Source organism: Hyperolius riggenbachi, chromosome 7 (assembly GCF_040937935.1).
Source record: "Hyperolius riggenbachi isolate aHypRig1 chromosome 7, aHypRig1.pri, whole genome shotgun sequence".
Lineage (NCBI taxonomy): Eukaryota > Metazoa > Chordata > Amphibia > Anura > Hyperoliidae > Hyperolius > Hyperolius riggenbachi.
In genome coordinates, this window is record NC_090652.1 from 87,476,587 (window position 1) to 87,501,770 (window position 25,184).

General features: G+C 45.4%; 2 protein-coding genes across 7 annotated transcripts in view; one reads left to right on the forward strand and one right to left on the reverse strand.

Annotated features, from left to right (window-relative positions):
• Positions 1-8,233, reverse strand: part of DCTN5 (dynactin subunit 5) — a 31,335-nt gene extending 23,102 nt beyond the window's left edge. The window contains exon 1 of the mRNA XM_068244259.1: positions 8,153-8,233. Within this exon, the coding sequence (XP_068100360.1) occupies positions 8,153-8,200 (48 nt within the window). The 5' untranslated portion in view covers positions 8,201-8,233. The remainder of the gene's footprint in view (positions 1-8,152) is intronic.
• PALB2 (partner and localizer of BRCA2) overlaps positions 1-25,184 on the forward strand; it is a 76,241-nt gene that overhangs the window by 27,049 nt on the left and 24,008 nt on the right. For 3 of the 6 annotated variants that reach the window (XM_068244258.1, XM_068244253.1, XM_068244252.1), the window contains 4 exons: positions 11,149-11,202; positions 12,441-12,500; positions 19,534-19,645; positions 21,262-22,761. In XM_068244258.1, coding sequence (XP_068100359.1) covers positions 11,155-11,202; positions 12,441-12,500; positions 19,534-19,645; positions 21,262-22,761 — 1,720 coding nt within the window. In that variant the 5' untranslated portion in view covers positions 11,149-11,154. Of the gene's footprint in view, positions 1-8,283; positions 8,365-11,148; positions 11,203-12,440; positions 12,501-19,533; positions 19,646-21,261; positions 22,762-25,184 lie in introns of those variants that run through there. The other 3 variants (XM_068244256.1, XM_068244254.1, XM_068244255.1) reach the window with 3 other exon arrangements.

Sequence of the window (25,184 nt, forward strand, 5' to 3'; positions counted from 1 at the left end):
ATATTTAACTGCTGCCATTCTTGCACTGTTAATGGCACAAGCCTCTTGCACTGTTAATCACCTGTACCTGGTACACTTGGCCATTGGGTGATTTGAGTTCAAATTCAGAAAAGGGGTGGAGCCACAGCCAATCAGATTTATTTTATTTCAATACAAATTATTGATGCCAAAGACCGCAAAGCTCACAAACTTGGTCATTAAGTAATTAAGTAATTGTGTGTTAGGGTTAGGAAAAGGGGGCGGGGCCAACACCAGCCAAATACGTACCCGGGCAACGCCGGGCATCCAGCTAGTTTAAAATAATTCTTGTCATAATGTCCCACCTAAAGAAAGCCTAATTGGTAGCGAAAAAAACAAGATATAGTTTATTTCATTGTGATAAGTAGTGATAAAGTTATAGGCAAATGAATGGAAGGAGTGCTGAAAAGTGAAAATTGCTCTGGTGCTCAAGGAGTAAAACCCCTCAGTTGTGAAGTAGTTAAACAGAGATAATATTGCATTTTATCTTGCCTGTTATCTCTTATGGTTTCCTGTAGAAGATTAGTCAGTCTGCACGTTCTGTGCTGGGGTGACAACAGAAGCGGGTTACTGTAATTGTTCTCTTCCAATGTAACCCATGGCCAGTCAACTACAAAGCGACACCAGCCACTTTGATTCAGTCTTTTCAGCAGTACTAGCAGCTACCAGTCACCGCTAGGGATCATGGGAAGTGTTCTTATGCTGGTAGCTGGTATAGGAAGCAGCAATTCATTTCAATTACCTTGCAACTGATAGTGCAGTGGGTAGAGACTGCCTGTAAATACTTTAAGGTGTTCAAAAGCTTTTTTTTTCTTAACCTCTTTAGCGGTAATCCAGAGTCAATTCAGAATGAAAATCTGCAGCTCAGACTCAGAGCGGTAATCCCGTGCCTGAGTTGAGTTATATGCAGGAGCTGCAGCAGATCTGTTTTTTTCTCTTGTTTTTAGGGTCTCAAAGCTTGTGAAAAAAATTGCACGGCTTTTAGACCCTAAATCTGGAAATAATCATAACTCCAGGGTGGTTAAAGAGAACCAGAGATGAAAAAACAACATTTATACATACCTGGGGCTTCCTCCAGCCCCATTAGCCCTGATCGCTCCCACGCCGCCTTTCTCCACTGCCTCTGTCCGCCGGTACCGGGTCCCGTCATTTCGGCCAGTCGGCGCAAGCGCAGTGCACACCCACCATACTGCGCAGGTGCATGCGTACAGAGCCGGAGGGAGCCCCTGTGCATGCAGAAAACTGGCCACGTCCGGCGGAAGTGACAGGACCTGGCGATAGAGGCAGCGGTGGATGGCGGCATGGGAGCGATCAAAGCTTATGTGGCTGGAGGAAGCCCCAGGTATGTCTAACACCTTTTTTACATTTTCAACATACGTTCGTCTCTGGTTCCCTTTTAAAGGGATCCTGAAGCACACTTGCCCCGTTGTGCCAGAAGTTCCCGATCGGCCGCCGGCCTGCCGAAATAGTCAACTGCATGTTACTGTTGGACTTCCATAGTGATGCAGCGGAAAGCATGGAAGTCAATGGCCAATGCAGAAATGTTTAAATTTGTTGACGGCAGTGGTGTAGGCGCGTATGCACATTGCTTTTCCCCGGGTTCCCCATTAATTTGCATTGTTCTGATGCAAATATGATGGGGACCCAGTGACGTACTTTCTGTCCAGCAAGGAGTACGTCATTGGCCAGCGGCAGCGCTTTGCCTATGACCCTGTCAGTGCACTCTGCCGCAGGGTCATGTGAATGTAGTTATTGGCGTTGCAGTGCGATGGAGGCGGAGCATCGCACCCCTATGGCCAGGTGTAAAAACGGCCAAAAGCTTTAATACAAAGAAAGGAAACCATTTTATATTTAAAATGCATGTATTAAAAAATGTTTTACATTCTGCATAATATGTAAAAGACTTATAAGCTGCAGCCACTAGGACGCGCTCTATAGGCAGTAGCAGTGTTAGGGAGACTTGCCTAAGGTCTCCTACTGAATAGGTGCTGGCTTACTGAACAGGCAGAGCCGAGATTCGAACCCCGGTCTCCGGTGTCAGAGGCAGAACCAGTACACTATCCAGTAGATACCTCTTGAAGCAGTTTACAGGTTTCTATCTCCTTCCTGCCAACATTTAGGTTCCCCCTCACTACCTCTCCTCTCTCCTGCAGCCAGAGCTTGCGCCCGCTACAGAGAGCAGGCTGCCCACAAACCTCCAGGTTCCCTCTATGGCTGCCCCTCCTTGTACCAGACTGTCTCCTGTGCAAGCACAATGCCTTCATTGTGCTCTGTATGCTGAGCAGGGCGGAATGACCCAGAACTTCCATTCATTTCCTCTTCACCCATGCAAAAGGCAAGCTCATAATCACAGGTTTAGGGGTGGGGAAGCAGAGGCGATCAGGGGTCACCCACTTACACCACAGCAAAGCTGCAAAGCAAGATAGGCCTACAAGAAACTCTTCCTCCACCTGCATGATGCTTGCTCTCCAAACATTGATAGACTGACAGTTATTTTGCTTTTCCAATAATCAGCCCTGGATTAAAGTAAACCTGAGGTGAGAAGAACATGGAGTGTGCCATATGTGTTTCCTTTTGAACAATACCACTTGCCTGTCAGCCCTGCTGGTCTATGTGGCTGCAGGAGTATCTGGATCACACACCAGAAACAAGCATGCAGCTAATCCTGTCATTTCTGACAACATTGTCAGGAACCCCTGATCTCCATATGCTTGTTCAGGTTCTGTGGCTGAGATAATTAAAGGCAGAGGAATCAGCAGGATAACCAGGCAACTGGTATTGCTTGAAAGGAAAAAAATATGGCAGCCTCCATATCACTCTCACCTCAGGTTCAATTTAAAGTCATTTGACTGTGCCGAGGGACAACTATGCCGAGGTGAGAAGATGGGCTAAGGGACAACTAGTGACGTGAATTGGTCAAGGTTTCTTGAAGGGCTTCTCAAAACCTGTCAGTGGTCTATAAGTATCACTGTAATAACAGTAACACAAGGACAAGAAGATTTATGGCAGTAAGGGCTTGTTCACACTAGGAGCGTTTGAGGATTTTTTTTAAAGTGCTGGCGATTTTCAAAATCACGCTAAAAGTGCTTGTGCAATAATGAGAGTGTTCATATATGAGCGTTTTGATTGCGTGCCATTCTCAAAAGCGCTGCCTGTACCATTTTCTGAGTGCACTGGCTTAATGGAAGGTATGGGGAAATCGCTAAGCACTTAAAAAAGCGCTTTGTATTTATTATTTTCCGGGTCAAAGAGTTCACTTCCTGACTGACGTCAAGAAGTGAAAATCTCAATCGCTCATCAAAAGTGCATACACAAAATCGCGCACATAAGCGCTCAGCGATTTATAATATGAACAAAGCCTTAGAAAGCTTTTTTTTTCCATACAGGCTTCCACCCAACAGCTGTTACCTTGTACTGTATCTATATGTGCACTGTAAACAATGTTTGTATAGGACTGCTTTAAATTGAACCTGAGCCAAAGCTTGGTTCAAAAATGAAATACTTATCTAAAGATACCCAATCCACTGCGTCGATTTCCGGTCAACATACAGCAGATTCGATCACTGTGATCAAATCTGCTGTGAAATCGTTAACGCCAACGTTGACCAATCTCCATACGAAATCAATTGATTCAGTCTATGTGTCCAGGCGGAAAATTTCGCTCGATCGCCGGCAGGTTGTGAGCACGTCGTTAGTGGCGTTTGATTCAGTGATGATTGACTTAGCAATAATCTCATCTGTCCGCCGGCGCGAGTCCCCAGGTCCGTGCTGTCCCTTTCTCCGGCTGGTCTTCTTCTCCATCTCCTCTTCATTTCCTGTCCTGTGAGAAGGCGAAGTTCAAACAGTAGAGCGCCCTCTACTGTTTGAACTTCCGCTTGTCACAGGACCAAACAGGAAGTGAAGGAGACATAGAAGAAGGCCAGCTGGAGAAAGGGACAGCACGGAACCGGGGACTCACGCCAGGGGACAGGTAACATCATTGCTGCTGGCCAGGGAACCAAGAAAGGAGGAAGGCCTGGGGGCAGGCAGCAGCTCCACAAGTTGTAAATCGATTTCATGCTGAAATCGATTCAAAATCTGAGCACTGTATGGGCAGCCAATGGATCCCTCTCTGATCAAATTTGCTCGGAGAGGGATCTATCTGTTGGTCGATCTGGTGGCTATCGACCAGTGTATGGCAACCTTAAGAAGAGGTAAGCATCTAGATCCTAGAGGCTTCCCGGGTCCACCTCACTCCCGTCACCACTCGACAGGGCCCTCCTTAACATCAAGGCCGAAGGAAACCCACACAGACATGGGGAGAACATACAAACTCTGAGCAGAGAGTGCCCTGGCTGGGATTTGAACTGGGGACACAGCTCTGTAAGGCTAGAGTTCTAACCACTACGCCACCGTGCTGCCCTTGCCAGAAAATGTTGGTGGTCTGCGAGTGGCAATGGGGGACTGGATGACACCATCGGAGACCTCTACAGGATTCAAAGGCTTCCCTTATCTTAGATAATCTTCTTTGTCACTATAAAGTCACCATTCAAGCTCCCTTTTTAATACATATATAGGAACTTGTCCTAATTTGCAATGCGCACACGTTTTGTTCACTGTACAGAATGATTTTTGCATTTATTTTTACACCTGGTTGGCTGGATTTGTAAATCGGTCTACCTTTGCCAAGGGCAGTCCCTGCTGGCCTGTGAACCATCCAAATCCAACCCTATCATCATGCAAAGGGACTTAGTCATGTAGAAACTGTGTGGGAGCACAGACTGTTCTCTCTATAATGCTGCCTGAGACTAAGAGCATAAGTTGAGTTATCACCTATTGCATGGATGTCACAAGGCTAGAACAGACTGCCTATTCTCCTTGTGGTTGGCTGTGCTGGGAAGGATTCTTTGTCCATTTTATAGCAGCGATTTATCCATACAATACAATATATTGTTGGGTGGATAATATGATACTGGCATTTCAGGATTTTTCATTCAAGAACCGTTTCCTTTCATCTTTCACTTTTAACTTAAAGAAACTTCGTAACAAAAATTGCATCCTGTTTTTTATCATTCTACGAGTTCCAAAAGCTATTCTAATGTGTTCTGGCTTACTGCAGCACTTTATACTATCACAGTCTCTGTAATAAATCAATGTATCTTTCCCCTGTCAGACTTGTCAGCCTGTGTCTGGAAGGCTGCCAAGTTCTTCAGTGTTGTGGTTCTGCTATGAACTCCCCCTTCCAGGCCCCTCTATGCACACTGCCTGTGTGTTATTTAGATTAGAGCAGCTTCTCTCTTATCTTTTACAAGCTGGATAAATCCTCCTCTGAGCTGGCTGGGCTTTCACATACTGGGGAATTACAGACAAGGGCAAAGCTGTTTGCAGGAAGAAACGAGCAGCCTGAAACTTCAGTGGAAGATAGCTGCAGGGGGAAAGAAACACACAAATGATCTCTTGAGATTAAAAAGGAAAGCTGTATACAGCCTGCTTGTGTATGGATGTATTTTCTATGTGTGGACATACTGTACATCAACCTACTTCCTGTTTTGGTGGCCATTTTGTTTGTTTATAAACAAACTTTTTAAAACTGTTTTTAACCACTTTTAATGCGGCGAGGAGCGGCGAAATTGTGACAGAGGGTGATAGGAGATGTCCCCTAACGCACTGGTATGTTTACTTTTGTGCTATTTTTAACAATACAGATTCTCTTTAACCTCCCTGGCGTTCTATTAAAATCGCCAGGGAGGCTGCGGGAGGGTTTTTTTTAAATTAAAAAAAAACTATTTCATGCAGCCAACTGAAAGTTGGCTGCATGAAAGCCCACTAGAGGGCGCTCCGGAAGCGTACTTTCGATCGCCTCCGGCAATCGAAAGTAACAAGATAGGCCGCAATGAGCGGCCTATCTTGTTTCGCTTTCCTCGTCGCCATGGCGACGAGCGGAGTGACGTCATGGACGTCAGTCGACGTCCTGACGTCAGAGCCGCCCGATCCAGCCCCTAGCGCCGGCCGGAACTGTTTGTTCCGGCTGCACTGGGCTCGGGCGGCTGGGGGACCCTCTTTCGCCGCTGCACGCGGCGGATCGCCGCGGAGCGGCGGCGATCGGGCAGCACACGCGGCTGGCAAAGTGCCGGCTGCGTGTGCTGCTTTTTTCAGATTGAAAATCGGCCCAGCAGGGCCTGAGCGGCGACCTCCGGCGGCATACCCCGAGCTCAGCTCGGGATTACCGCCAAGGGGGTTAAAGAGAAACCGTGACCAAGAATTGAACTTCATCCCAATCAGTAGCTGATAACCCCTTTTACATGAGCAATCTATTCCTTTTCACAAACGGATCATCAGGGGGCGCTGTATGGCTGATATTGTGGTGAAACCCCTCCCACAAGAAACTCTGAGCACCATGGTCCTGGCAGTTTCCTGTCTGTGAACCTTGTTGCATTGTGGGAAATAACTGTTTACAGCTGTTTCCAACTGCCAAAAAAAGCAAGCAGCAGCTACATCACCTTCCAGCAGTAAAAATGTATCCATGTGATAAATGTCAGAATGTAAATCAGGGATTTAAAAGATTTTACAATGGGCAAACACTGACTAAATCATTTATACATAATTATTGTAAAAATGAAGCACTTTTTTATTACATTATTTTCACTGGAGTTCCACTTTAAGTACCACAAGGCTCTGTCCTTGGACCTCTTCTTTTCTCCATCCATACCAATGATCCTGTCCAACTTATTAGCACCTCAGGCTTACTTTGCTACTGATTTGTCTGCATTATACACTTATGTCCCTGAATGTCTAAATGTGTATATATATAGCTGAAGAGCTATTGCCGAAGAAAGCCAAGCGGGACAGAACTAGCACACATGAGCGAGGTGCCTGCATGCAGAGTGTTGGAAGGAGACTGCAGGAGATGATGGAGGAAGCCTCTTTAGGATCCAGAGGCTTCTCCTTCCTGAGCAGAGTACCCCATAGGAAAACTTTTTTCACTAGAGGTCCCCTTCAACCACCTTATGACCGCCTAACACCGATCGACGGCCACAAGGTGGCTCCCCCAGGACCGCCTAATGCCGAAAGGCGTCAATTCCTGGGGGAGGAGATTGCAGGGGATCGCACGTGCATCCCCGCTGAGTGACGGAGCGGAGCTCTGTGATCAGCCTGCCAAGCCGCGATCGCAGAAAAACAAAAAAACTGTCTGTTTATATCTGTATTGGCGCGATCTAGTGCAGCGCTGTACAGGGGACACTTGGCTGTCCCTCCGAGCAGCTTACTCTGAAATCCCTCTCACAGGCTGATGCCAGGAGGGGAAGTTATCCGATCGCCGCCTAGGGCCAATTTAGGGGGGGAAGGGGGAGGGAGGGTTAACTATAGTAATTTTTTTTTAAAGGCTTTTTTTTTAATTAATAAAAAACTAATGATCGCAGGAGCGATCAGAAACCACCACAAGAAACGCCTACAAGTGCCAAGAAAAGGAGGTAAAATCCACTAGTGTGCTAAGTTGTATGGCTCTGTAGCGAACTGTTAAAGCTGCAGAGCACTGAATTGTAAAAAAAAATCTCCTAGCCACTAGGGAGGTGTAAGCCTGTGGTCCATAAGTTTTAAGATTACAATATCTGACATGTCGGATCTGGTTCTGATCGAGAAAGATTTATTTTTAGATCACTACTGCACAAAATCAATCCCTTTCTTGATTTGGAGCAGATTGGACATGCTGCCAATCTGAATGCAAAATTGCATTGTACCAGGAATTAGCCATAGACCAAGAACAAGCATGCAATCAGGCTTCTGACTAGATTAACTACATGCTTGTTTCAGGTGTGTAATTCAGACACTGACAGGACTGCCAGGCAACTAGTATTATTTAAAAAGAAAAAAATATGACAGCCTCAGGTGTCTATTTTTAAAAGGCATGATTTTTACCCCACATTATGTATTTCTTTGCCCTTCTCTAGCAGAAGTCTGGTTTAGGTGTTGTAGTGCTAATAAATGAAACACGTATTCCTGTACAGATGTGCAGAGTAATAGCAGGGCAGGCATTGCTGTAGAGAAATGCAGCCACCCTCTCTGCAGGGAGGACCCTGACATACATCAGCCAGGTGAGCCCCTATAGGAGTGGCAGCGCCCTCCGCTCCTGCACACGCTCCCCCCATGCCACACTCACGGTCTCTATATACTCCGACTTGTTATACAGCAGCTCACTCAGCTCCATAGCTCCTCCGGCGTGACGTAACTTCCGGCGTCTCTCTGCATCAGCTGACCCGCCGTCAATGCAGAGAGGCGTGATTGGCGGATGTGCCCCTATCACAGTAACAGGAAGAGGTACATGTGACGCTAGCCAGGCGGCTGCACGGTGCAGTATGTGCTGTGTGTTGTGTATGTTATGTATTTATGTATGACGATGTACTGAGGACGTGTCTATAGATCTATACACTGCAGTACAGCGCAGTATGATGGCGCTACACAGTGACGTGCCATTGCTCTGTATACACTCAGCACAGTATAGCGCCATGCAGAATAGTGAAGTATCATTACACTGTATACACCCAGCACAGTAACCATGCATCATAGTGAAGGGTCATTGCTTTGCATGGATGCACAGTAAGATCTACTCACACATTGCAGTGTGGTTGTTTTGTATACACACAAATGATACAAACTTTAGAGGATCATCAGATCAGCGGAGAGGATCAGTGGGAAACCCCTTCCCCCATTAGACCTCATTCACAACTTTAAACTGTGCACCATCACAATAAGGATTGCCAAAAGTTCCTCTCACCCATCAGGCGCAAGGCTATCTCTACCAGGACCTCAAGGCACAGGGCACTTTCCCCCCTTCTGCTGTCAAACTCTTGAACTCTCTCCCCACCACCCTCCTGCATACATCACCCTCATTTCCCCCTTTAGGCTGCGTTTGCTGTATCCTGGTTGTTGCTGTTCTTAATAAACTGGTTATTGATACATTGTCTCTTCACTGTCACTTTTGGTGCTTATTATTTAATGTGCAGTATTAGAGAACAGAGTTGGCACTGCAGTGGCTGGTAGGGGGGTACAAGGGGTGGCTAGGCTGCCTCTACATGTACACTGGTTGTTGATTGTAGCCCCGGTGTGCTCTGACTCGGAGCAGTGCTTTTCAGCGCTGCTAGATTTGGGCGCAGCCGGCGCCTCCATAGACTACAATAGGAATCATTCCTATTGCAGCTCTCAGTGAGTAACGTCAGCTCCGTCAGAAGACGGAGCCGAGGTTGCTTAAAAACATAATAATTCGGCCTCCAGCAATCACTGGAAGCCGAATTATATCATTTCCCCACTATCCATGGCGGCCTGGAGGGGGAATAGTAATTAAATCGGCCCGGACTTGTGCAGAAGCAGGATCAGCCATATACCGCTGTATCCTGCGCCCAAGTCTACCGGCACCGATTTCAAATGTACTCCTCTGACTATAATCAGGTAGTCTTGACTTGGAAGAAATGTAGATGGAAGTCGGCACTGCTTCTGTGGCTTTAATGTAGTAATTCAACAAGTTACAATCTTACACAAATCGTGCATAGAAGGCAAACATTAAACGTATGTGCACATACCAGTAGACATGAGGTGAGTGCTGATTGGAACTTGTTGAATTACTATATTGAAACCACAGAAGTAGTGCCGACTTCTATCTTCACTTCTTCCAAGTCATTGTTTAATGTGTTACTTCCTACTTTGAGCCCTGTATGTGCCAACACCAATGTCGGGCCGAACACGGTAAATCCAGCGCTGGAGACTTGGGCGCAGCAGCGCAGGAGACTTGGGCGCAGCCGGCGCCACCATAGGCCGTAATAGGAACTACGGCTATCGCAGGCACATGGAGTAACTTCAGCGCCGTCAGAAGACGGATCTGAAGTTGCTTTTAAAACAATAATTCGGCTTCCAGCTATTGCTGGAAGCCGAATTATTTCATTCCCCCACTATCCATGTCGGCCTGGAGGGGGAATAGTAATTAACACGGCCCGGACTTGTGCGGCAGCAGGATTAGCCATATACTGGCTGTGTCCTGCGCCCAAGTCTCCGGCGCCGTTCTCTCTCGTACGCTGTCGGGCATGACCTAGTCATGCTTGGCAAATAAAACTGATTCTGATGGTCTTTACACAGACATAGAGCACAGTGCAGTGTCATTGTTCTGTATACACATAAAGCATAGTGAAGTTCTGTTGTATTACATAGACAGTACAGCGGTATTACACAGCATGATCTATATATAGACACACTGCATAGTGAAGTGTCATGACTTTGTATACATACACAGCATCATTGCTGACTTTGTCATTACCTGAAACTGACGTGTCATGGGTCCTGATTCACTTAAAGCAGAACTGAAAGGTAAAAAAAAAAACAAAAGTGTTTCAATTACCTGGGGCGTCTGCCAGCCCCTTGCAGTGTTCCTGTCTCACGCCTGTCCTCCATGATCCTCCATTCTCCCGCCGCCAGCTACTTTGGGTTCGGTCAAAGCAACAACTGCGCCTGCACGCCCTGGCCACACGTATCTTTTGCTTTCCCACCCGCAATAGTATCCTGTGCTATTAGCACAGGACGCTATTGCGGGCGTGAACGCGAAGAAAGATACATGTGGCTCGGGGCGCACAGGCGCAGTTGCTGTCGACTTATAAGTTGACGGTATGACTGAACGAAAGCAGCTGGTGGCAGGGGAACGGAGGATAGTGGAGGACTGGCGTGGGACAGGAAGACTGCAAGGGGCTGGCAGAAGCCCTAGGAAAGTGAAACGCTTTGTTTGTTTTTTTTACCATTCAGTTATGCTTTAAAGGACAACTGTAGCAAGAGGGCTATGGATGCTGCCTTATTTATTTCCTTGTAAACAATACCAGTTGCCTGGCAGATCACCTGATCTATTGGACTGCAGTAATGTCTGAATTACACCAGAATCAAGAATGGAGCTAATCTTGTCAGATTGCCATGCAATGCCTGCGCTCTACAATCTTCAGTTTAGTGAATCGGGGGCCATGTGATATCAGTGTCAGGTACACATTAACAAAAACAAAATAGTCATCAAGGTTGAAGGATTATTTGTGATTTGGTGATCTCTAGAGATATCTTATCAAATCAGGACATTTTTTTTTTCAAATTTGTCACATGGTGAACTTTTTTATCTGTTTCTCGTTTCAGTGAGCAATGGAAAATACGGAGGAGAAAAGTCTCTCCTTGGAGGATAAAGTTAAGGTATGAAATGTTCACCTGCTCCATCAATAAAGGTATAAAGTGGGCAGTAGTCTACTTTAGGGGACCCTGCTGGAATCCTCATAAGGAACAGTTCTCCAATCACAGCGCCCTCTTACAGCATTGGCCAAATAGCGTGGGCATTGTTTACTACAACCTACTGGAAACCTAGCAGTTTGAGAGGGTGCCTCCAAGCAATCATATTAGCTGACTTTCCCTGTGAGGTTTCCTGCTGGGTTCGCTAAAGTAGACTAGTGCCATAAAGTAACTACAGGCAGAAATTGACAGTGAGTAAAGGTGCCCATACAATTAGATCTGTTGGCTGCCCATACACCGCATTTCGAATCGATTTCAGCATGAGATCTTTCGGGAATCAGCCTTGTGATGCCCCCTCCGTTACTGTCCCCTAAGTGCCCCCAGTGCCCGTGCAGTACTATACTTTACATGTCTTGCCAGTGCTAGTATCCAGCCCTCCATCTTCTGCATTTGTGCCCCACATGACTACCGGCGTATAGCACAAGGCGCGTGTATGACGCGATGTGCTATATGCAGGTAGTCATGTGTTGCACAAGTGCAGAAGATGAAGGGCTGGATACTAGCAGCAGCCAGTCAGGTAAAGTATTTTACTGCATGGGGGTACATTAACATTTGGGGGGACATCGGCTGGGGGTGTTCCGTTCCTTGTCACAATATCGCACACCGTTACTGCCCAGTATATCCGATCGATACAATTAAATGATTTTGGCCCGAAATCGGTTCAATCATTGATGGGACTTACTTGTTGGTGTACTACTTTTCATCCAATTCGATAATAGTTATCGAATTGGATGGTTGATTGGCCGCAAAATAGGCAGATGTATGGCCACCTTTTCTTGTAGTAAATCCCATGATGCTTTGCACTACTGCTCTCCCCACTGACATCTGCCAGAGCCTAGCACTGTAGAGACTGCTTCAGTCATCTCCGTTTTCAAGTCTCTCATCTATTCACACTGATGGTCTGAAGCTGGAAAGGTTGTAGTTGCAATTTCTACAGTGTGATAAAAGCGATCAGCAAGGGGTTGGATTTTGCAGGGGGAGGTATGGCGGGATGTATCACCATTTTATTCTTTTTCCTGTTTGAGGTTAGAGCATGCAGGGGAAGGTATGAATCTTGTTTGAAATAGTTATCTGTTTTCATTAATTACAAACTTCCTTTTCTTTTTTTTTAAAAAAAATCTAACTTTATGAACTTTCCGTTGCAGCTCAAGGAGAGGCTGGCCTTGCTGAAAAAAGAATATAAAAGAACAGTTAATCGTTTACAGGTACTTGCTTATATACTGATAACTGCTCTAGAGGCAGGTATATCCAAATAACAGGCTTTTTTCTTACCATTCTTACCACTTCCTGTCAACAAAGCCTTCCTGTGCGCCAGTAGGTCCCCCATAGCAGGAGGGAGTTCTGAATTTTGATGATTGAGGCCCGCCCCCATGTGATAATGCTACACTCTCTCCATTGGTACAGAGGTCAGTGGCAGACATCACATGAGAGTTAGTAGAGAACTAGCTGTATTCCATTTCATTAATATGGTGGTATGCCATTTCCACAACCAAGGTGCATGACTTTACCGGTTCTAGAATTCATCTGCCATTTATCATTCTGTCTTCTGTAGCTTGTCACTGTCCTGCCCATGGAGAACTCTCATTCTTCAGACAGCAGCCACTGGAGGTTTCCAGTCAAAAACAAATTTGTTGTGAAAATTAGGCATGCTGTGCAGAAAACATTGTGTATTGGTAATCAGGACCGGATTTGGGGAAAGGCCCCCAAGGCACGTTCCTAGGGCGCCAAAATTTAGCATAGTTAGAGGGGCGGGTGGTGACAGGTTCAATGCACCTGTCACCAGGAATTGCTCCGCAAGGCCGCAGTTGCGATCGCCCCTTCACTGGCTTCACTTGGCAGATCATTTCTGAAGTGAGCCTGTTAGCGGCCGCCCCCCTCCCCTCCGAGCAGCTGCGGGAACAGAGTCACTCACCTCACTCCAGACTTCCAGCGCCGAAGATTCCTCTGTCAGCTGCTGCTGCGCACCTCTATTTCCTGCAGTCGATCACCGCCATGTGACTCGCCGGTAATGTGCCATCGAGTCACATGTGAGGGACGCTAGCAGGAGATAGAGGTGCGCAGCGGCGGCTGGCAGAGGAAGCTCCGGTGCTGGAAGTCTGGAGTGAGGTGAGTGACTGTTCTGTTCCTGTAGCCGCTAGGAGGGGAGGGCAACGGGGACGAGGACATCCGCACCGGCTTCTACTTGGGGAGGGGGGGGTTCGATGGCAGGACGGGGTCTGGTTACAGGTGGGGGGGCAGGATCTAACCACCTATACTGAAGTCTGTGTGGAGGAGGGGGCACAGTAGCACAGTATGTCTGCCTATACTGAGGGGGGAGAGGGAGAACACAAAGTTATGCTACCAATAGTAAAGGGGAGGGGCAGGTGGGACAGCATCTAACTACGTATACTAAAGGGGGGGCACAGCATCTGGCTGACTATATTGGGGTGGGAGGGCAACATTTAGCTACCTATACTAAAGGGGGGGAGGGGGCAGCATCTGACTACCTATACTAAATGGGGGGGGGCACATGGGACTTCATCTGGTTACTTATACTAAAGGGGGGGGGGGAGGGTGACGGGACGGCATCTGGCTACCTATACTAAAGGGGGGGGGGCAATCATGGGGGGACAGCATCTTACTATTTATAGTTAAGGGGCTTAGTGGCCAGGGACCACATTAGGCTACCTATACTAAGGAGGGGGGAGGGGAATAGCATTTGGCTACCTACACTAAGGGGCAGTAAAAGAGGACAGCATCTGACTACCCATACTGGGGGGGGGGGGGAAGCACCTGTCCCACCTATACTAAAGGGGTGGGCATAATCTGGCTACCTATACTGTGGGGTCATGAACATATTCAGTCCCACAGGGCTGCCAGGGACTAGTTTTTCTCATGGCTGCACTCCCATGTACAAGTACAACTGTCATGGTCATGCCTGAGTATGGTCCTCACATTCCCATTAGTTCAAAGTTACTTGTGCACAAAGGAAACAGTCATGCACAAAAGTGTTTGAGCTACTGGGCATGTGCAGATCATACTTGCACACACCCAGTACAGTTGCACACAAATGGGAGTGCAGCCACAAGGTAGAAGAGGATCCCAGGCTGCAGTGAGGGGTCTGAATATGTTCAGTGGGTCCCAATGAAGGAACAGTGGACACCAGGAGGATCTTTTTATTAATTATTTTGTGTAGTTTACTTTAAGACTTTTTCCTTGGGGAAAAAAGTGTGTGTAAGTTTGGGGTTATTGAGATGTTGGGGGTGGGGTGGGGGGGGGGGAGGGGCGGCGGCAGCTGGTCATAGTGGGCCTTGGGCGGTAAAAGGTACAAATCCGCCCCTGTTGGTAATTATTGCAAACTTACTAATATATGTATGAAAAGCAGGGAGGCTGTTTGAAGTCTTGAAGGATACCCAAAGTGGAAAAAAAGTAATAAAATTGAATACTTATCTCAGTAGTGGTAAACCTCTTGATAGCCCTGAGGCTTCCTCCATCCTCCTTGACCTTGCCGTTCCAGCGCTGGGATCATCTGAACATATTTAACTAGCCTTGTCAAAAATGTCCTCACGGCAATACTCCTGTCCATTATTAATTAGTATTTATATAGTGCTGACATCTTCCGCAGAACTGTACATGTACAGAGAATATGGTCATATAACTGACTCTCAGGGGGGCTCATAATCGAATCCCTACCATAGTCATATGTCTATGTAGGGGGATGCCAATTAACTTATCTGTATGTTTTTGGGGTGCGGAGGAAACAAGTGCCTGGAGGAAACCCAGACAGACACAGGGAGAAAATACAAACTCCTTGCAGATGCTGTCTTGGCTGGGATTCGAACTGGGGACCCAGCACTGCAAGGCGAGAGCGCTAACCAATGAGTCACCGTGATGTTCAAGTACACAAGTGGCTGCACTGCACAGGCGCAAGTATGGCCTGCACATAGAGGCGCTCTGAGCTCCATATTATTGCTCTTCTGGCATGTTATTGACCTGAGGAAGGGGGGTTGTAGCCCACAAAACATGTTGTCTTTATTGTGCAATACATTTTCTTTTTAACATACAGGCTTAGACTTCCATTACTGGGTAAGCAGTTCATACCTTGCTTTTTAATTTTTAATTTTTAAAATATTTTATACATTTTGGGTGTCCCTCAATGCCCCATATTACTACATGGCCTGTACAATAGCATTGAGGTGCTCGTACTCTGCTGTATTCTCCGTACATGAGGGGCTTTGTGCTGTTGCACAAGTGTGGGTTGTACTTGCGTAAAAAGTTTGGGGTTTGCCAAGGAGCTATGGTCCTGCCGTGCAACCACCCTTTCTTAGCTACATGAACCAGTAAGTTGGTGCGGCCAGTATAGAATACATATAAAAAGGCAAGCATTAATTGGCCTCAGGCTCCATTTCGTCTTGGTTCAATCAATGATAACTTTATTGGACGTACAGAGATCAAATCACAGAGAGGCTCCTTTAAGGAACCAATTCACAGATAGTAGTTAAAAAACTTTTTCTGTGCAGAAAGTTATTGTATTAAAACCACCGGAGCCTACCCATATTACCCCTCAATAGTAGCTAGGCTTGCGTGCATGGAGCCTGTCTTCAGACTTCTCTGCTCCATGCACCCAAGCCCAGACCACCTGGCTGTCACTCAACAGCACACCACCATGCACACAGCAGCTGCCTCCCCCTAATAAGGATGAGTCCTATTTAAATTATCAAGCACAAAGCTGCAGCACAAATATGTTGGCCGGCATAAGCACAAAAAGGCAGGTTAGTAGACTTCACAAGTCAAGCAGAAGCAATGCTGCCCAAGCACTATTCCTCCAGCATCATTCATAAACCATTATACTTGCGTTAGTTAGGTGTAGCTTCTCCCAGCTGTATGTCAGAGCGCTTTTTTTCATCTGATTGTCTGTGGTTGTCACTGTGGAAGGCAATCGCCTGTTGTATGCAATCCTAGTATGGGGGCCTGATTTTCTCCTGGCCCTTCCCAATACTTCATCCCAGTGTCACCACGCGTGATGAAGCGTCATGTGACGCGAAACTGGTCGGTGGGAGGAGCCTGCTTTCACATCACGCTGCTCTAGCGTCCCCCGCTACCTAATGCTGACACAGCTAGCCGGCGAGAGTAAGCACAGACTGACAGCTCTGATGGGGTGTTTGCAGCTGAGTGCGAGTAACCCATAACCAAAGGGATACTGTGCGTGGTGACACTGGGATGAAGTATTGGGAAGGGCCAGGAGAAAATCGGGCCCCCATACTAGGATTGCATACAACAGGCGATTGCCTTCCACAGTGACAACCACAGACAATCAGATGAAAAAAGCGCTCTGACATACAGCTGGGAGAAGCTACACCCTATGGACTAACGCAAGTATAATGATTTATGAATGATGCTGGAGGAATAGTGCTTGGGCAGCATTGCTTCTGCTTGACTTGTGAAGTCTACTAACCTGCCTTTTTGTGCTTATGCCGGCCAACATATTTGTGCTGCAGCTTTGTGCTTGATACTTTAAATAGGACTCATCCCTATTAGGGGGAGGCAGCTGCTGTGTGCATGGTGGTGTGCTGCTGAGTGACAGCCAGGTGGTCTGGGCTTGGGTGCATGGAGCACAGAAGTCTGAAGACAGGCTCCATGCGCGCAAGCCTAGCTACTATTGAGGGGTAATGTGGGTAGGCTCCGGTGGTTTTAATACAATAACTTTCTGCGCAGAAAAAGTTTTTTAACTACTATCTGTGAATTGGTTCCTTAAAGGAGCCTCTCTGTGATTTGATCTCTGTACGTGCAATAAAGTTATCATTGATTGAACCAAGACGAAATGGAGCCTGAGGCCAATTAATGCTTGCCTTTTTATGTGGGTTGTACTTGCACCTGTGCAATGTGGCCGCAAAGAAGGAGAGGGTCTCGACAAGGAGTGGTGGGATAAAGGAGGATCAGAGAAACCTCTGGATCATTCAGAGGCTTCCATCTACTGAGATACAAACATAAAAAGTGCCTATAAGATCACCCAACGCCCCCCACTGGGACAGTCTGACCATCTATCTTTGTTTCTTATTCCCGCATACAAAGCCATTATCAACACTGCTAAACCAATTAGCAAGTCTGTTAAAGTCTGGCCTGAGACTGCCTTCTCTCAGCTCCAAGATTGCTTTGAAAATACGGATTGGGATATTTTCTTTCATGAAACAGACCTGGAGACGAGTACTTCCTCTGTATTGTCATATGTTAATTTCTGTGTGGACACCATTACTGTCAACAAAAGAATTACGGTTTACCCAAATCATAAACCATGGATAACAAAAGAACTCAAGGGACTTCTAAAGAATAGAAACAAAGCTTTTAAAATACAGGACAAAGACGCATATTCTTCAGCCAGAGCAAGTCTGAAAAAAGGCATACGAAATGCAAAACTTAAATACAAACAAAGGATTGAGGAAAACTTTGAAAATGACTCAAACCCAAGGAGGATGTGGCAAAGCATTCAACTATTCACAGATTACAAAAAGAAGAATAGCACTCAATACACACTGGACAATAACATCCCCAGCCTAGCAGAGGAACTTAACAACTTCTTTGCTAGATTTGAAAAAGACAACAATCGGCCTCCAGTCAACTTTGGGCCCACTACAGACTCACAGCCATTAATCCTTCACATACATGAAGTGCAGCAAGCACTCACAAATATCAACACCAGGAAAGCTGCAGGTCCTGATGGTGTGCAAGGACGTGTGCTCCAGGCCTGTGCTGGTCAACTAGCGAAAGTTTTTACACAAATATTCAACCTCTCTCTGTCCTTGGGTGTAGTTCCATCATGCCTTAAATCTACAACCATTGTGCCAGTCCCAAAAAATCCTAGGATAACCTGTCTTAATGATTATCGACCAGTTGCTGTAACCCCTGTCATCGCCAAGTGCTTTGAACGACTGGTAGCCACACACATCAAGGCCTCCATCCCAGCAAATCTAGATCAACACCAGTTTGCTTACCGAACAAATAGATCGACTGAGGATGCCATCTGTGTAGCTCTCCATGCTGCCCTCTCACACCTGGAAAAGCCCAACTCCTATGTTAGGATGCTCTTTGTTGACTACAGCTCAGCATTTAACACCATTGTACTTAACCAGCTGACCAACAAACTCCATGAACTAGGTCTTGCTCTCTCCATATATACTTGGTTATTGGACTTCCTTACTAATCACCCTCAAACTGTCAGACTAGGAAAACAGACATCCTCCACCCTTACCCTGAGCACTGGCGTGCCACAGGGCTGTGTATTAAGCCCTCTCCTCTATGCACTTTTCACCCATGACTGCCAGCCTATCCATACCTCAAACGTAATTGTTAAGTTTGCAGATGATACGACTGTCATTGGGCTTATATCAGACAATGAGGAAGCTGCATACAGAGAAGAAGTTAGGAACCTGACTGCATGGTGCGACATTAACAACCTGTTATTAAATACAAAGAAGACCAAAGAAATTATTCTGGACTTTAGGACCACCAAAAAGACTACTCACCTACCGCTAATGATCAATGCAGAGGCTGTGGAGAGAGTTTCCAGCTTCAAATTTTTGGGAGTCACCATCGCAGAGAACCTGTCCTGGGCTGACAATGCTTTAGCTCTAACTGGAAAAACACAACAACTGAGAAAACTAAGGAGCACTAACCTCCCACAGAAGCTGCTGGTTAATTTCTACAGATGCACTATAGAAAGCGTTCTGACCAATTGCATGACTGCCTGGTACAACAGCTGCACGAAGGCTACTAGAGAAGCCCTGCAGCGAGTTGTTAAAACAGCAGAAGCCATTATTGGCACTGAACTACCATCACTGGAACTTTTGTATAGTACTCGCAGTGTGAGAAGGGCCAAAAACATTATCAAGGACAACACTCACCCTGGAATGCCCTGTTTGAGCTCCTTCCATCAGGTAAACGTTTTAGATCAATCCGCACACACACAAACAGACTGAAAGACAGCTTTTTCCCATCCGCCATAAACTTGATAAACTCTGAATCCTCTCTGAAATAATTAACACTGTGTACAAATTGTTAAAACATCTGTAATACCTGGCATACTTGTATAATTTCTTCTCTTCCTTGTTACTATCACTATGTTCCCTATATGCACCGTGGGGTTGTCATGAAAAGTAATTTCGTTGTGTTACACAATGACAATAAAGTGAATTGAATTGAATAAGAATCTAACTTTCATCACAGGTTTGCTTTAAATCATTTAGTTATATGTATCTATAACAGAGATCACAGAGAGCGGAGAGGGTGAAGACTCATGTCAAGAAAACCATTGAAGAGCAGAACCGGTTGCTGAGTCAGGAATGTGCTGCACAGGAGAGTGGACTGGTCTCAGCAGGTAGGTCATGTCTTTTTGCTGGAGATATAAATACAAAATACTGTACATGATCAGTGAAGCACCCTGGGTTCATTCAGTGTCAGATCACCCCCAGGAGGCAGCATTGCAATCCAATAAGGATTAGCCAAATCATCAACTTGAATTTTGCTTCCAGGACATCCTGGAATGCAAACAGAAAAGCAGCTACCTGCACTACTGGCCACAGTTCTACTGTAACAAAGAGAACCCGAGGTGGATATTTGGTGGGCAGATAGGACACAGAAGCATGTTCTCTGCCTCCTGACAACCCTCTGTGTCCCCACACCACCACTCTTCCCCCCCCCCCCCCCCCGACTGCTGCTATATGGCCCCCGAGATTAGCAACAATATTTGTCGCTATCTCGGAGGTAAACATTGAGGAGAAGTGTGATTTAAAAAGAGGAATGTTTTACAGACGAATGGTTGAAATTGTGCCCCTGTCCGCCGATTGTAGTAAGAATGGAATAGAGCTGTACATTTTAAGGTTTTTTTCAGTCTTGGTTGTCTAAGAAGTGAGACATTGAGAGGCTGTCCCTTTCAATGTGTTGCCTAGCTTTTGTCTCCAGTAGTGTCTGAATCACAGACCTGGAACAGGCATGCAGCTAGTGGACTCAGAATGGCTTATCAGGATACTCCTTCTGGGTTAGTGACTCAAGACATATCAGGCTGAGATTGTATTACAGCTAGGCAAGCAGATTTATTAAAAGAGAATAAAGGTGGCCCTCAAGAATTTTTTTAAGTAAAATGGTCAAAAAAGTCCATTGGTCCTCCTCACATTTTAAAACTGTACTAACCATAAGGTTGCAGTGACCTCCTCAGTGCCCGACCTGGGGTTCTCTAAGGAAATCAGGCCCATGAGCCATTTCTCAGTTTACTCCAATGTTATTAATAGCCCTAAAGTTCCCCTTAAAGGGGCACTATAGCGAAAAATTGTAAAATTTAAAATATGTGCAAACATATGCAAATAAGAAGTATGTTTTCTTTCTAGAGTAAAATGAGCCATAAATTACTTTTCTCCTATGTTGCTGTCACTTACAGTAGGTAGTAGAAATCTGACAGAAGCGACAGGTTTTGGACTAGTTCAACTCTTTATAGGAGATTCTCAGGGATGTATTTATTTTCAAAAGCACTTAGTGAATGGCAGTTGCTCTGTCTAACTGCCAAAAAAATGTGTAGTGAGCAGGGAAGCTGGCCAGCATCATTATATAAATCCTTTTTAGGGAATATCTTTTATAAAGAATAAAAGCCTTGCTGAGAATCCCTTATGTAGAGATGGGCTAGTCCAAAACCTGTCGCTTCTGTCAGATTTCTACTACTTACTGTAAGGAACAGCAACATAGGAGAAAATTAATTTATGGCTCATTTTACTCTGGAAAACATGCACTTCTTATTTGTCTATGTTTGCACATATTTTAAATTTTACAATTTTCGCCATAGTGCCCCTTAACCAGGCCCCTTTTTATCCAGGTAACAAACACGTTTGAAGGGTAGAATAATGTTGGTTTTTTTCTTGGACTTGAGCTTTTAACTGTAATCATTATAGTTCTATAATGCAGACTAATAAGTATGTGGCTCAGTTATTGCATGCTGTTTTGCAGAAGCTGTGAACAACACCAACAATGGTTCAGGAGATGCCAGAGAATCACAAAGACACACTGAGAGCACTGCAGAGGGTGATAGAAAGCCAAGTGTCACCTTCAGCCTGGAGCCTGACATTGTCTACCCTGCCAGCAGGACACCTCCTTCTTCTGTCGGTGACAGCAGTGGACAAGATGCCGAAGGACACAGAGCTCATCAGTCTATCCCGACCTCCAGAAGCCGGCTGAGATTAAGCCGCTCGGCAAGGAGAGTCTGTTTTTCTGAATCGCCTTCTCCAAGTGTCTTTCACATCGGCAATATTGTCAGAGTCTCGGATGGTCAGCATGATAGCAGTGCGTGTAAAACTCCATCACCAGTATTTAAAAAGTGTTCTAAAGATGGTGCTACTGAAAAACTGGACAGCTCCAGCACTAGTTACTCTCCTGAGGACACCAAGCCTGGAGTCACCTCTCCCGAAATAGTGGGTGTTTCTGGTGCTAAATTATTCAGAATGGGGACAGCGGATAATTCTCCTGGTGAAGCTAAGTGTAGTAGCTACAACACTCAGATTGGAAACTGTCATAGTGATGCAGAAAACACTACAACTGGTGATGTACTATGCGAGTGTCCAGATAATGTACCCAAGACTATGGAGGAACAACCACTACTTATCTCAAAGTCACAAGATTTAGAGGAAACTTGCAATACCACTTGCGACCTTTCTGTTACACCTACGGCATCTATTAAGCTTAAAATGCGAGGAAACTTGGAGGCAGCATCTACTACTTCTATACCCAACCCACGCATTACTATTGACAGTCCAAACCATGAGGTTCACGGCAATAATATAGAGGAAAAGCAGAATCCACTCAGCTCATGCACTCTGGTGGAAGGGTTATTATTCCCAGTGGAATATTATGTTAGGACAACACGCCGTATGACTAGCTGTCAAAGGAAAGTGGATCTTGATGCAGTCATCCACAGTCACCTCGGCACAACAAGGAAAGGAACAAGGCAGAGGAGGAACAGCATATCTCTGTCTACACCACGACACACTTTGTCCAGCTCTTTGAGTCCTTCAGGTTGTCCTCCTGACTGTAATAGCACTGGTAAGGGTTCACGAGCCAGACGTGGAAGGGGTCGGAGATCCTGTCCTGCCGCACCACCTTCCTGTCCTGCAGCTCCACCGTCTGCCCTGAAGAACGTGTCGGTGCAGCTTGAGTTTTCTACAGACACCAGCCAAACACCAAGCGGCTCCCAAAGTGAGAAAGAGAATTGTGAGGTGGCGGCAAGCAAGGAGGTTCCATGCAACAGGCTCAAGGGCCTTACTAATATAGCTGACGATTCCCATATTAAAGACGCACAGAAGACGGGGGGCAGACTGATGACTCTGGGTGTAAAAGTGACACGCAGTTCTCGGTCTCAGGATATCACTAGCTTCTTCAAACGTAAATCAAGTCATGATGCAAGTGCGAAGCCGAGCAATAGCAAAAGCTCAACGGAGGTTGATGACCTTACAGGTATGTCTAATAAATGGCATCTGCATGTATGGGAACCCCAATGGGAGATGATAGTACCGTAGTTTGCAAGTTTGTGAAGGACATTATGCCCTTTGTGTAACAGGGGAACCATTTATTGGGCATTTTTTTAAGCAAATCCTGAAGCGGAAAACAAGCACCATGACATAATGAATTGTATGTGTAGTACAGATAAGGAATAGACCATTAGTGGCAGAGAAAAGAGTCATTTTTATTTTCAGTTACAGTATATAGCACTTTTTTTTTTTTTTTTTTTTTTTTTTTTTACAATATTGCATCATTTTGTTGCAATTTCAAACTACACTCTGTCTTTTAAACTATAAAACAAAGCAGAAATACTGACCCTTTGAACTTTCCTGCAGTAAAACCTTATCTTTAATCTTTCGCTCTCTTTCTTTGCTGTTTAAAGGGGAACTGAAGTAAGAGGTATACGGAGGCTGCCATATTTATTTCCTTCTAATCAATACCAGTTGCCTAGTAGCCCTGCTGATCCTCTGCCTCTAATACTATTAACCATAGCCCCTGAACAAGCATGCAGCAGATCAGGTGTTTCAGACTTTAAAGTCAGATCTGACAAGACTAGCTGCATGCTTGTTTCTGGTGTTATTCAGATACTACTGCAGAGAAATAGACCAGCAGGGCTGCCAGGCAACTGATATTGATTAAAAGGAAATAAATATGACAGCCTCCGTATACCTCTTACTTCAGTTCCCCTTTATAGGGGAACTTCAGCCTAAACAAACATACTGTCATTAAGTTACATTAGTTATGTTAATTAGAATAGATAGGTAATATAATCTCTTACCCACCCTGTTCTAAATGAACAGGCAAATGTTTGTGATTCATGGGGGCTGCCATCTTTGTCATGGGGGCAGCCATCTTTTGGGTTGAAAGGAGGTGACAGGGAGCATGAGACACAGTTCCAACTGTCCTGTGTCCTGATAACCCCTCCCAGCTGCACGCACTAGGCTTCAAATGTCAAATTCAAAATGTAAAAAAAAAAAAATTGCACCAAAACAGCAGAACGAGAACAACAACATCAGAAATCCCATCATGCTTTGCACAGCATCAGGGGAAAAAAGCCCGGGCAGTTTTCTTCTGTGCAGCTAAAAATGAGGCTTGTATAAGAGAAAAAAAGTTCTGATGCTGTGAAACTGTTAAAGAAACACCAGGCCTTTCTAGTGCTGCTGAGTCAATTTTTAGTCCGGAGGTTCACTTTAAGTGCTTCAGAACACAGGACCGCATTTGACCCAATGGGTCAAGGAGCTCAGAGAAGTTCTTTTGCATAGATAACTACCAAAGGTTTTTTTTTTTAAAACTTTTCTTGTATTGGAAAACAATATGAGATACTTTTCTTTGCTGCTAATGCTCTATTTGTTAGCTGTACTGGAAAATATATCACTTGAAATACTGGCTATCATTCCCTGTGTATGTCCTTTCGATTTATTTTTTTAAATACATCCAGTCGGAAAAATCTGCTCAGAATTTGAATAAATCACATACACGTGTGTGCTAGCTTTCTTCTATATCCATTCAATGTCAGATCCGATTATTAAGTCAGCGAATTGTGACTGATCTAAGAGAAGTAGACATTTGCATCCTTGCTGTTAGAGCTCCCAGGGTAATGTGACGAGGAACTGTTATGGTTGAAAGTGTGACAAAAAGGCCTCAGTAATTCTAATTGTATTAAAATTACAGAAGGGTAGTTTTTGTGGCTGTTAAAGCGGACCCAAACCAAATATTTTTTTAATTCAAAATATTTAGTTGCACCACTCTGACATATACAAAGATAAATAAACACTCCTTCAAGCCTATGAGCATTTCAGTGCATGCTTTTCACCCTTCTCTTTTCATTACTAGGGTTATACAGGTGGCAGCCATTAGCAATTCCTCCTTTGCTGGAGACCGTCTACTAAACCAGTTTGCCGGATTCTGTCCCGGCAATATGTAAGGAAGGGAGGGGTTCCTCCAATAAATGTAAAATATTTTATATTTGTCATCATGCAGCTGAAAAAAGGCTACTATTTTTTATTATAATTTAGAAAATAGATTTTATTTCTGAAATCTTGTATTTTTAATTTGGGTCCACTTTAAAGAGAATCTGAGCCGGTGCCGTACCTTTATAAAAAGCATGCTTCCTTACCTGGGGGGTGAGCTGGATCAGGTAAAGCCGTTTTGCACCACTCCTGCGCCTCGCAATCCCTCAGAAAAAAAGGGGTGGGGAGAGGCGGGGAATGGGCGGAGGAGAGGCAGAGCTTGGGCCATTGAGAGCAGGGGAAAGAGCTTTCCAGTGGGGGCGTCTTACAGGCCCCTTCCCCCTGTTAGCTGCCATTTCGGAGGGTCAACGCAGGGGATGCAGAGAGCAGTGTGGAGGGTACGCAGAGGCATGGCATAGAGCAGGGAAC